The sequence below is a fragment of the Equus caballus genome, chromosome 28 (assembly GCF_041296265.1).
Source record: "Equus caballus isolate H_3958 breed thoroughbred chromosome 28, TB-T2T, whole genome shotgun sequence".
NCBI classification, from domain to species: domain Eukaryota; kingdom Metazoa; phylum Chordata; class Mammalia; order Perissodactyla; family Equidae; genus Equus; species Equus caballus.
In genome coordinates, this window is record NC_091711.1 from 6617454 (window position 1) to 6630804 (window position 13351).

Sequence of the window (13351 nt, forward strand, 5' to 3'; positions counted from 1 at the left end):
TGGCTGAGGCAAAGAACTGAGCATGTCCAAGGAAAAGACAGAAACTGGTGTGATGAGCAGAGTTAGGAAGGACAAGAGATGAGATGGGAGAGGAGAGCAGGAGCAACTCATGTAGTGCCCATGCAGACTGTGCTGAGAAGGTTGGATTTTATTCTGAGTGTAGAGGGATGCTAGCAAATGGTTTTAAATTGGGATATGACATGGTTCTGTTTCTATTTAAAAGTTACCTGGCTACTTGTAGTAACACACTGGAAATGGGGCAGTCAGCATACCAAGAGAGGAATCCGGTAATAAAATTAGGAAGATATTTTAATATCTAGGTGAGAGATGATGGAGACTTAAATAGTCAGTAGACATACAGAGACATGGATGGGTTCAAAACGTTTTTTGAAGATAGAATTAAAGGGACCAGGGATAGAGTGGATGAAGAGTTTGGTGCGAGAGGTGGGGAAGAGAAGGTACCTAAGAATGATTCTGAGGTTTCCGGGCTGAAGCCCTGCGCCCAAACCCTGAAGGGCTGTAGCAGTTGGAGGTTGAGGGAAGAGGAGGAGCCAGCAAAAGAGACTGAGATGGAACAGCTGGAGCGGCAGGCAGAATGCCAAGAAAAAAGCTTATTTATAGAATAAGAAAGTGATCAACGAGGTTAAATGCAACTGGGAGGTGGTGTAGGATAAAGACTAATAACTATTCCTTTTGGTTTCTTGCAAATTTATTGGTTTCAGTGGAATAGGTTGAGGAGTGAAGGAGAAATGTCTAAGTGGAGACAGTATATGTAGAATAAAATTTAAAGAAATTTTCCGAGGAGGGAAACAGAAAAACAGGGTAGGTAATTAGAGGGAGACAAGGGCTAAGGAAGGGTTTGGTTTAGTTTTGTTTGTTTTTTAAAGATGGGAGATGGTTGTCTAGTTGTAGGCCAGTAGAGAAGAAGTCAGGAGAGGAAGAGTTTGCTAATGGTAGAGAAGTAAGAAATAACTGGGACACTGGTCCTTGAGAAAGTGAAAGGACTGCTTTTTATAGGTTGTATACTTCTACTAACTTTGGGGATTTGGAAATGGAAAATGAGGGAAATCCTTTCAGATGAATTCTATTTTTTCAGTGTTTTTTGAGGCAAGGTCAGTAGCTGAAAGTGAGGTAATGCTGAGTGGTAGAGAGGTTTGAAGACTGAAGATTGGGAAGAGTAGGAAGGCACAGCTGCCTGGCAGTACCAAGTGCCTATTTGAGTTTGTGGTTATGAATTTATAAGAAAACTAAACTGCTCAGTTGCAAGATTTTCTCCTGTGACACTCAGCTGCATGAGTACGGGTTTTAAGAAGGAAATACTTGGATTCATCCAGGATTAGGGTTTTTGCCAGGTAGTATAACTGAAAGACAGAGCTGCAAAGGAGCTGAGGCTGCTTGCCAGGAATTAAGATGAACTGTGAAATACAAACTGGATAATCAGGGAAACAAAAATAGGAAGGATATGATAGACAAATACCCTCTATAAATAATGATAGCAGTAAACAATATATTAGCAAGTGCAGATGATTTTAACACCGAATAAAAGAAATCCCCCGTGCTTCTGAGCATGTGGGAAATTTAATCTGTCCCATTGAATTCCTTTCATGTCATCTCCTTTAATATGAGAATGTTCCAGGGAGCTTTATCACTCCAGAACAGATGATGAAGAATTCTCTGGTTGCATTCCCACTGATGCGCAGTTGTATTGGTTTCCTGGAGTGGGTTGATGAGTAAACGGAAAGAAGTGAGGGATGTTGCTTGAGCATTTGGTGTATGTCTTGAGCGTTTGGTGTATGTCTTGTCCAAACCTTGCCATTCTAGTCACCTGAACATTAGTGTCTTTGCTGCTGTAGTGCCATCTTAAGTCTGAGCGTCCCTGTTCCATGAGCCACCCATCAGTGGTCTTGTCACCTCATTGGAGCTCTGTGCCCCACAACTTGCAGAAACTTCCAAGTCCCTTTCTTTTTCCAGACTTGGAGAGAAGTTTTCCAAGCCTTCCTCAAGTCTAAAGAAGCTTTGGTTTCAATTTTTTTCTTGTGTTTTTACTTTTAAAGAGCTAAAAAAAAAATTCCCTCCAAATACCTTCCTCCTTCAAGTTAGTCCGTATAATTTCCCATCCTTGGGTCTCTAGAACATTTTGGCTTCTCTTGGAGGTAAAGTTAAAGAAGATGTTTACTCTAGACTTTTTTTCCTTTGAGCTTGCTCTTAAAGTAACTAAAGTTTCTTGGTTCTTTGTGTGGCAGGCATTTTTCTAAGTGTTTTACTTGTTTTATTCATTTTCTGGGCACACTCTTCTTGGGTAAGGACTGTATTATCTCCTTTTTTCAGGTGAAGAAATTAAAGTTTAGAGAAAATAGATACCTTGCCCAAGATCACATGGCTGGTAAAGTTTGGCTGGAATTCTTATTTAGTTTTCCTGAATGTGCACACCATTTCTTTCTCAACTGAGTTACATTTTCTTCTCAACTTGTCCCCAGCCCCAGGGGCTGAGCAAGAAAAGGAGTGGAAGTCAGGAACTCCATGCATGTGGCCCGCACTCAGGAGGCATCTTGATTTACAAAGGCAGTGTATTTTTACCAGCCAGGATATATTATCTATTTTGTGAACTTGTAGTGGTTAAATCCCTTTACCAGGGCATTCGGAAAAAGCAGTTCACAAACTTCAGGTTGACCAGTAGGTTCATTTTATGTCTCAGTAATATAGCAGGCAGCAGCAGAAGTGAGGGCGGGGCTCTCTGGGCCCCAGGCCCCCAGTAGACTTCCATCACTCTATTTCACTGACAGGTGCCAGACCATGTCAGGTTGTTCTGGGATGGAGCACAAATTCAACAGTGGCAATATTGCAACTCTGGGGATACACCTGCATGGTGAGGCATTGACAGCGTGATCTGTAATTACTAAATAAGAGAAATTTGAAAGCAGAACTGATGTGGGAATATGCTATTGTCTATAATTTAAAACAAACAAACAAAAACCTTTCATGTGCTAGCAGGTTGTTTTGATTTAAAATTTTCTGATTTTCTGCTATATTTAGCAAGCTCTCAAAAAAGTACACTGATTTTACAAAATTTACACTCATTAGGTAGAGTAATGGATTTTTTAAATATGTAGAATGCCTTTTCGTTCCTCGAGAAATATCTGAATATTCCTATGTCTAAGTAAGCAACTTCTAAACTTCTAAAGGTAAATTTAGCATAAACATCCATTTAGAAAATCAAAATCAAAATGGCATGCAAACCACATTGTAATCGACTTTTCAACTAGTGTTCTATCTATTCAAATAACTTTCTTTTTTTGAATTTCACCTCCTTTTTTACTGTGTCTGGTGGCCAGAAACTGCTGAACCTCGAAAAGTTGGTAATGGTTCCTATTTTACTGGAAACGTTATAATTTAATAACAAAGTTTTAATAATTTTTTATACCTTTTCATCCTTCGTTCCTATCTAATAGAATTAAAATGTAAACATTCTTTTGTTTTGATAATGCTTTGCTACTCACCTTTACTCAATCTCATAATGTCCAATCAGGCTCCAATATTAACCAAATAATATCTTGATCTGTAGTCTAGTCTTCTTGTGTTTCAGTTGGTCATCTATCACTGTTTTTGTCTCCTTGCCTCTGTTCTCAAGGTCAGGGAGTGTGGAAACGTCCTCTGAAGTGTGTGGGCCAGGCTTCTCCGGGGTTTTATCCCACCCTGTGTGACCCTGCTGTGAGCTGGCAGCTTTTCCTCTGCTTTGCTGCTGTCGTGGATCCCTTTCAGATCACCTTGCTCTAGTGATGCCCACACATACCAACAGGGATGTGCAGAGCGTGTGGTTCCCACTTTAAAGCCCCTGCTCTACAGCCTTGTTCACAACACGTTTTGCATAGTCTCTTTTGTTGTTGTTCTCAGTCTGTGTGCACTCCTGTCTGTGGAACTCTCATGCCTTTTTCTCCAACTTCTTGTCTGCCTCTTTTCTTTGAGTGATCATCAGTTCTCTCTCCCTACACCTCCTATTCATAGCACAATGCAAGCCTAGTAGACTTACTAAGTGGAACTGGGGGTCCTTTGTTTTTCATTTTGTTTAAGTTGTAAGAGAGAGAGTTTCTACTTTTTTCCTGAGGTTACCAAGAAAATTTAAGATGTCCTTCTTTGTTTTGTTTATATGACCCATTCGTGTTGTATCAGTCAGAGTTTTGGGTTAAAAGAAACAGAAACTGACTGGCTAAATTAAGCAGAAAGGAATTTATTGCAAGGATGTGGGGATAGCCCTTGGAATCATTGGGACGGCTGGACAATCAGACTAACAAAACAGATAATAGAAATTAAGGGAGACTCAGAAATTAAGAAACCTGGCCACGGTCATGCTACGGGAGCTGCTGGTCTCAGTTGCTGTCTTTAGTGTGGTTCTCACCGCACTCTCAGTGTCACTGTCACAGGGAATAATCTTTCCACCATTCCTGCCTCTTTGCATTGATCCTGTAGGATTCAGTCCTGAGGTGAGGTATCCGCTTCTCTGAGGCCAGGGCACACAGCCTTGCTTTGGCTGCAAAGGGAGAATAGAGGGCGAGTATTTAGCATTTTATCCCTTCCATTTCAAGCGGGAGGCAGAGCCCTCACCTTCCTCCAAGATGACATGATGAGTTACTGCCACCACGTAAAAGTGAGATTTAAATGCTGGCAAGCCAAAAGAATGACAAATGCCCACTACAGATTTTTGGAGGTACAATTATTCTTAGTAGAAAGCAACAATATTTCAACCTTTTTGTCACATAGTCAGGAAAATCAATACCGAAATTTACCTGGCGTTTCCCAGACCAGGCTCACAAGTAGAAGGGATCTTACTTCCCAGGGTCACTGAAGCTCAGACTCCCATCCTTCGTCTCACTGGAGAAAGCACTTTTGGTGGTCTACCCACAGGATAGTCTACTCTTCTTTCTTACCAACCCAATTATGCTTTATTCAGACTCTCACCTCTTCTGTACAACCATATGCCTCGCAGCACCCGGTCCTGTCTTGTGCAGTCCTGACCCAGTGCTCCCTGAAGCCTCACCATGGGCTTCGGCAGAGCACACATGGCAGTCTGACAAGTGAGAAAGGGGAGGCTCCATGAGGGATTTGAGGGGAAGCTTTCCTAATCGTTAAGAGAGGTTCTCAGGGAGAAATTCAGTCTCTTTTCTCTGTGCCGTGTCATGTCTGAAGGTGATGCTTGGGATGACTGCAACCATCCACCCCACATCTGGAGATGAAGCCAAAAGTTACATAAACGTGGGGCCAGAAGAATTCCGGAGGAAAGGAACTGGGGCTCCGTCCTAACTTCTTATAATAGGACAGAATCAATCCTGTCATTAGAAGGGCCTTCTAGGGTTGATTTCTTGTTATCTGAGCTAACCACATATAAACCAGTCCATCCCACTTTGGTTTTTATCAAGCTATCCCTCCATGTCCTGAAGAATAAACCATGTACAGTTGATCCTCTGTTTTCACAGTGGTGAAGGACTCATTAATGGGAGAGCAACGATACCATAATTACTTCCACGTGAATCTTAAGAGAGAATAGTGCTTTACTTCCTCAGCTCACATTTAACTTTTCCCCATGTCTTTATTAGTCCCGTTGGCCTTTATTCGTGAAACATTGTGGACCGTGTCACTTGTTAGCAAAGAAAGTACAACAAAAAATTCTCCTACCCAATAGTTCACAGTCTTTTGGTGATATCATATGCAATTGCATATATCAATGCAAGATATGCAAGATGTTTGATCTGACAAATATGCACTGAAATAACAAATTATTTCCCATATTAGTGTTTAAATATTACATTTTTGGGAACCTGATGGATACAAGAAATCTCTCTTTACTGCATTGTCAGTTGTACAGAAAGACCTATTGCATAAGGAAAGTCAGAAATCACACATATCTATTGAGCATTTCCTGTGTTCCATAGACGCGTAGGGTACATAGATGCTGGGTGAAGCGCGGTCAACGGGAACAACAGGGTCCTTATTCTTATGGAGTTTACAGACTATATGGGCAGTCAGACTAACAAACAGGCAATTATAACACAGCGTCATAAATGCTCTTATATGGTGAAACGTGTGAAAATATAAGAGGCGTACTTAACTCAGAATTAGGAAGGGGGTGGGGTGGGTTCCTGGAAGAAATGCATCAAACTTGAGTCCTCGATACTGGATTGAAGTAGGCAAAGGAGAAAAGAATACGTAGAGACCTGCATGTGCAAAGAACTAGAAAAGGGAGAAAATATGCATTGGGCATCTGCAGAAAGAGAAAGTGGCTAAGTTCGGGTGGGAAGCACCAGATGGGATTGGAAAGGTACAGAGGTACCAGACCACAAGGGACACTTTTAAGTTACATTAGGGTGTTTGGACTATATTCTGAGTGTAGTGGGGATTTGTGTGTACCTTTGATGAAGGGCATTCTGGCTGCATGATAGAGATGGGTTGGAAAGAGACAGAGCAGAAGCAGTACCAGTAGTAGCCATCCAGGCAAGATACTGTAGGGTGGCCGTCAAAGAGGTAAAAGGGGGAGGGATCTTGGAGGAATACTTAGGACGTGAATCGTTACCTGAATGTGTTGGAAAGGGAGAGAGAGGCATTAGAGATGACTCCTTGGCTGAGGTGGACAGAAGGGTTCCCTGGGGAAGGGCTGCCAAAAGGAACTAATATGGGCGAGGACAGTGAGTTCAGGTTTGAACATGACTCTTAGTTATCTGTAGGGTATCTCGTGGATACTGGATTTGGGTCAGCAGTTGTGTGCGCAGGTATGGGGTTTGGACATGGGCTGGAGTCTCCGAGTTCCAATTGTTTTCATGTGCTGGATTCTTTATTATTGTTAATGATGCTTTTCCTTGTATAACTCAGTGTTCCAATGTGTAGCCTGAAATGCTTAAAAAACTATGGCTTCAGATGTCTAGAGAATAGTTACTGTGTACTAGGCACTCTTCATTCTTCTAACACTGTGAAGATATTACATCAATTATTCCTCAGAAAAACTACACAACAGGTACTTTTATTAACCCCATTTTATGGATGTGAAGGGAGGCACAAAGAAGTTAAGCAACCGGCCAAAGATCATAAAGCTCAGGAGCACTAGAGCTGTATTTGAACAAAGACAGTCAGACTCCCATTCCTGCACTTTATGTATCAGAATATACTTTCCTTAATACACTTTTAACTTTTAACCAGTGTATAGTGTCAGTTTTGTCCCTTAAGAATGTTTGAGTGGTCATCTTTGTTTTATTCTTTTCAACAACTCTACTATTTTTGAAATACTTTGGAGAACCACAATTCTTTTTACAGGTAATGTTAAATCATGCTTCTACTTTATATCATAATGTCAAATCTACTGCTAATTGACTTCCATACACATAAATATAAATTTCCATTTCAGATTCATGACTCCAGTTCTTTCCGTATTCATTGACTTGTAGGTTTGAAAGGGACTTGAAATCTTCTTCTTCAATTGCATATCCAACGTTTGACTTCATCTTGTCAAGTGGTTATTGTACCAAAACTTCTATAGTCTCAGTCACAGAATCTCCCTATGTAAATCACAGCTCAGTCTTCACAATTGTTCTCAATAACCTTTTCTCCACCACTGTTTTGCCCGCATCTGGAAAGCAACCTGGCACATGCAAAACGCACCATACATTTTGTGGAATGAATCAAGAAATAAATGATTGGTTATCAAGAAACCATGCTCACTATTCTTTAAATTTCTTTGAAATTCTACAAAGACAAAGCAAAACTGCTTTAATTCAAAATAGGTCTATTTTTTGTACAAGAGGAAGGCTAAAATAACTAAGGACAAGATTTGGGGGGTTTTTTGGGAAACAAGAGTTGACATATGTAGAATTCGATAACACCTGAAAATTTGGACTGCTGGGGGTCCAGGAAGACATGCTGTCTACCCTGAATACAGAGGCAGGCAAGTTGGAGCTGCTTCCTAAGCCTGGATAACTACCACTTCAGGCAGTTGAATTTCAGGCAGTTCAAATTCTTGAAATGTAAATTTGAACTTTATTCTTAATTGAGGAGGGAACCAAGAGCTCAAGTTGATGATCAATATTGGGCCAAAGTCAACTCGTAGATGAATAGTTGGATTTTTATGCTCTGTCTGTGAAAAGAAACCCGTAGTTCTGTATTGGACATGTCAAGTCCATGTGGTAGTCCTTTGTTGCCTCTTTTGGCTTATCCTAGCAGCACTATCCCAAACAGAACCCAGGAATAAATAGTTCTAATTTTAATACTTTTTATTATAGCAACACTAAATAAAATTTAAATTTATTTTCCATACTCCCATTGTTCCCAAATTTATTCCAGTGTTTAAAAAAAAGCATAAAAGATAATTCTGACAATTAACTCTGAAATAAATTTATTTAAATCCTGCCCCCTGGGTTCTAAGTAAAACTGCCTCACATGGTATGTTCAAAGCCAAAATTGGGGTTTAGATTTTTTATTCAGGGTTGCGCTTTTTCAATAAAGTTATTCATAACACCTGATGACCATGATGAATTTGTGGTTGTTAAGTTAGCTTTGGGCACTGCATCTCTAGGAGTCTGATTAAGTGGGAGTTGCGATTTGCTGTGCTCTGAGTTGCCAACAAAGCTGAATCTGTCATAGGTGCTACAATTTGTATTTCAGAAAATTTGCTTCCCCGACTTTAATTATCCCCAAAGTATTCCACTCTACATAAAGTACTGACAGGAGTCAGCAAATTTTTTTTTTCAGTTTCAGTACTGTGATATAAATTAGGATTTGTCTACTACCTACATGTTGTAGAGATGATGGAATTTCAAATGAAGGAGGGCACCCTCTGTTTTACAGTATAAAACACTATTTTCCACTCATTTTTTCACTTTGGATTAAAAAAAATAATACCAAGCAGCCATAACTAAATAACATTCACAGTGACATAAACCATGCTTCTTAGAAGGGATCAGGCGTGAATCAGATGGAAAGTGTGTAGGTTTAATTACTAATGATTGAAAAGGACAAGTCCTAAGTTCAAAGATATTAAATAAACTTGTGAGTGACTTTTTCTTGTTAACTATTATCATGTGTTTTAAACTCATGATGTAAGTATGTGTCGTTCCGTATTAGGCAGCCGGTCCTTCGCAGGGAGCCGAGGGGACTGGGCAGGTGGTGGAGATGGTTGTCACTCTGGGCAGAGCAGTCCCTCTTCACATCAGCATGTGCCAGTCAGGGTTTTGTGTTTTTTCCCATAAAACAAAATATTTGTTTTCAACACTTCAACATAAGAACCTGATGGAAAAATTTCCTTTGAATATTTCATTGCAGAGCCAGTTCCTTCAAAATTGACCTAGCGTGGCTTGCTAATTAGAGGAAGACCTTTGACCCTGGAAATTCATAAAAAGTCATTATGGCTACAAATTTTTTTTAACAGATTAATATTGTTTGATGTCTTAATTAAGGAATATGCTATAGTAAATCTCTGAAATATTTTAAAATGAGATTCTTCATCTTTTTGCATGTCTTTCTCTTGGTATTAATGCAATTCCAACAAATGGAAATGGTTAATTGAATTGAGAAATAAATATGTTCACTGGTAATTGCTTAGCCTTTGAATTGTAATTACAATTTTGTGTTCTTTGCAGGATTATTTAACCATTCATAAGTATGGCAATGCCGCCAGAAACGATCTCTGGAATGCACTATCAGAGGTAAGGCAGAGGAAGCTGGAATGTCAAACCTTTTCTTGAATATTTGAATTGAGTTTATAAAACATTCATAACTTTTATTGACACTGACTGTTTTTTCTTTTTATATTTCCATTTTCCTCGTGTTGCTTTCTTGTTTTATTTTAGATACATTATAAAGATAAGGGGATTTAAAATTACTTAAACTTCAAATGGTAGTAAAACTACCATTTCAAACATGACTACTTCTGAAATATAATTTTAATATGGTGTAAGATATTCATGTTAAAGAGAAAAATATTGGCATTTTAAAGAATTTTTTTGTGTGTGAATAACAAAAATTTAAATTTGATAGTAGACATACTTGGGATACTTAATGATGCTGCACGTACTTGCTTTAACAATAAAATGTGTTTTATCTTCCATGAGGTAAAAACTTTAATGTTAGTAAAGCTTTCATTTCTATATATATGCATGAAGTTTAACTTAAGGCAAGAAGATCAATTTTACTAACACATTATAAGAGCTTCACTGATTTTAAGTGTTTTCATATTTAGGTAAATCATAAAGTAAAAATGAAAATGGTTTAATGCTAATTATGTTTATAATTCATGTTTATAAAACTAATTTATACAATTTTGGTTATAAAGGCTTTAAAAAGGAATGGGAAATATGTAAATATACAAGAAGTAATGGATCAGTGGACACTCCAGATGGGTTATCCTGTTATCACCATCTTGGGAAATACAACAGCAGAAAACAGAATAATAATTACCCAACAACATTTTATTTATGACATCAGTGCTAAAACTAAAGCACTTGAACTTCAAAATAACAGGTACAACACACTTTGCTACATGAAAAAATTGCTATTATTTTTATTTTCACTTTGCATTTTAATATTTAAAAAGCATTGATAACATAATTCTAAAGTGTTGTAAGTGAAATAGAGTTTTCATTTCTTTATTTAAATATGAGATTTTCAGTTTGATTCCTCTTTACTTCCACTTCTAGATGTTTTAACCATCAAGATGACAGTTCATCAAAGTTATTTTGCTTAGGAAGACAGAATTTAAATTATCATGGTGATTTAAAAAAATAATATGGTTTTTTTACTTTTCTCTGTAAACGTTTGTTGAAATAAATTCAAGAAAGTTAAGATGCATTGAGGTGAATTAAATGGAATTGAGCAAACTGAGATTTATTAACAAATGCGAACAGAAAGTAGCAATCCAGAAAGGCTAATTAAAACAAACAAAAACCCCCACAACTAGACTCAATAATGTCAGAGCCAAAGGAACTCAAACTAGATTCGTTTAAAATGATCTAAGTATTAATGCTTCTTAGTATCAACGTATGTTCTCTTCCCTCAGTTTTAGTGTTTAAAACCACTAACCAGACAACATACATAGAATTTTGATTTGTTGATACTTTAACTTTCTTTTGAAACTCTTATTGAATTACTGGTAATTCAGAACCTAGTGTTTCCTTCTTTTACTTCATGATTTTTACAGTCCTGTGTCTGATTAAAGGCTGAGCCAGGGAAAGAGAGCAGAACGCCTATCAGTCAGTCTCTTTTTTTTACGAGGTGCCCTAATAGGAGGTAGGGAGCAGAGAACGCGGGGGATAGAGGTTACAATTAATTAATAAAGTGAGAGGTCTGGATCAGGTTGGTCATGGTGTCTCCCAATACCTTGGAAAATTAGGAGTCATCCAACAGCATCTAGGAGATCTGGAATGCACACTAGGTTTACTTCGTTATCTCCAGGAGGAACAGAAATCCTTCTCAAGTAGACTAACTCCAAGACTGGCTATAGGAAGAAGTCACTGAGAAGTTCATGAATGCTTTCTGGTGACTAAATGTGGAACCTGATTTAGGAAAGCATTGTCTTAAATCTCCTACTCGATAAATATGTTGGCCCTCAACAGATTGCCCCTTGCATTCTAACTGGACCTGTGGAATATGGTTTTACCCTGCCACACGGTCAGGCTCTGACTCTGTCAGTGCTTCTTTAACCAGCCTGGATTCCCCAGAGCTGACAAATGCTGCTTCTGATCGCCCACTGTCTGGCCCCAGGCTAAACATGCTTAGGCATCAAGCCCGGCCTTGCCAGGAAGTACATAAAAACTACCTGACGGGGGCAAAGTTAGAGAGATTCAGGCCATGCCTTTGAGGATGATCAGTCTGACATAAGCATCACTGATGCAGAAAAACGTAAAGGGCACATAGATGACAGAACAAATTTTGAACAAAAAGACTCTGTCAATCTATAACATACATCAGGTGTATCAGCCAGGAGTCTGACTCTGTAAAGGAAGAATTTCTCCTAGGCTGTGTAAGTATATGGAACATCTGTACAGCTTTGCCTTTGCTGGAGTTATAAAATCATATGGATGATTTTGAGAACTTGGGATAGAAAGTATTAAGAGTAAGATAATGCATAGCATCCCATTAAACTAAAAAATTATTTTTTATCGATTTTGAAATAGTAGAGCTTAAAGTTGGAAATTTAGTATTCATTTTTAACTTATTTTAAGTTATTAACTTATTAACTCTGTGGTCAAAGCTTCAGGACCAATTCTATTTGCCCTTTGTCTTAGCCTTCCTGGATCGTTATTATCTACGGCAAACAGTTGAGGTAGGAAACGCAGTACCCACCTACACCAGAAATCCTGTGATTTGTGGATGTTTTCTGAGCCACTATAATCAATCCTTTGTCGTGAATTTTGTAGAGGGCGCTAGAATATCACCACAACATACCTAGAACATTGTTAATGTATACAGTAATTATGGTTTTCATATGTAGTCGCTGTATTGCAGCATAGAAAAGAAAGATCTTTACATAATTGCATAAAGTTAGTTGATATGTAAAATGAGTAAACTATTTGCTAAAATTTCATGATTTAGAAGAATACAGGTTAATTACAGCAAAATTATGTTTGTTTGTATTAGGAGCAAATAATATTTCACAAACATTTTATGATCATGCTTCCAAAAAGACAAATTTATTATTGAGGATTTTTATACACCCTCAATTTTATATATTTGTTGCCCTTTAACTGATTCTTATTTGACTCCACAATTTAGTTGACCAACTCAATGTGGGGGATACGTACCAGAAAGCCCTAAGGTTGCTCTCTGTCCCCCTGTACACTGATTTGGTCCCTTTTATTTAACTCCAAGCCGATCCCCCTCAGTCCCGTCCCACAGCAGTTTATGGAATGCCTTCCATTTCCAGGCATTTGCAAGCTCTTAGGTATGCAAAAATGAGCTCCTGGTTTAATTTGGGAATCCTATGCAGAGCAGCCATTGTTGTCTAACTAATTATTCCAGTTAATCAAAAAAGAGTCATTATTCTTAGAGAACGGCTGTTAAAGAAATATATGTCAATTCTCTGTGTCTTCCTCACAGTAAATCCTTTTTTAAGTATTTGTGGCATATTCTTTGTCCTATGGATACTTGGAGTTTGGAGGTGTTTGTTGAAGAGCTCACACGGATTGTGTTCACTGCTAACTACCACCTTAAAAACAATACCTTTGGCTACTGTAGGATGTTTATTTCCTGACCAGTTGGGTGAAGTCCACTGCAGTATAGCACAGTGTCTCCACGAAGTTGACACTCAGAAATGTTTCTCAGTTTAAGTAGAACGTATACCTCTAAAATTTAGAATCTTGAATATATTATTTTAACTTTC

General features: G+C 38.4%; 1 protein-coding gene across 4 annotated transcripts in view; it reads left to right on the forward strand.

Annotated features, from left to right (window-relative positions):
• TRHDE (thyrotropin releasing hormone degrading enzyme) overlaps positions 1-13351 on the forward strand; it is a 361531-nt gene that overhangs the window by 268301 nt on the left and 79879 nt on the right. For all 4 annotated transcript variants that reach the window (XM_001488016.6, XM_023631426.2, XM_070253944.1 and 1 more), the window contains 2 exons: positions 9615-9680; positions 10307-10494. In XM_001488016.6, the coding sequence (XP_001488066.3) occupies positions 9615-9680; positions 10307-10494 (254 nt within the window). The remainder of the gene's footprint in view (positions 1-9614; positions 9681-10306; positions 10495-13351) is intronic.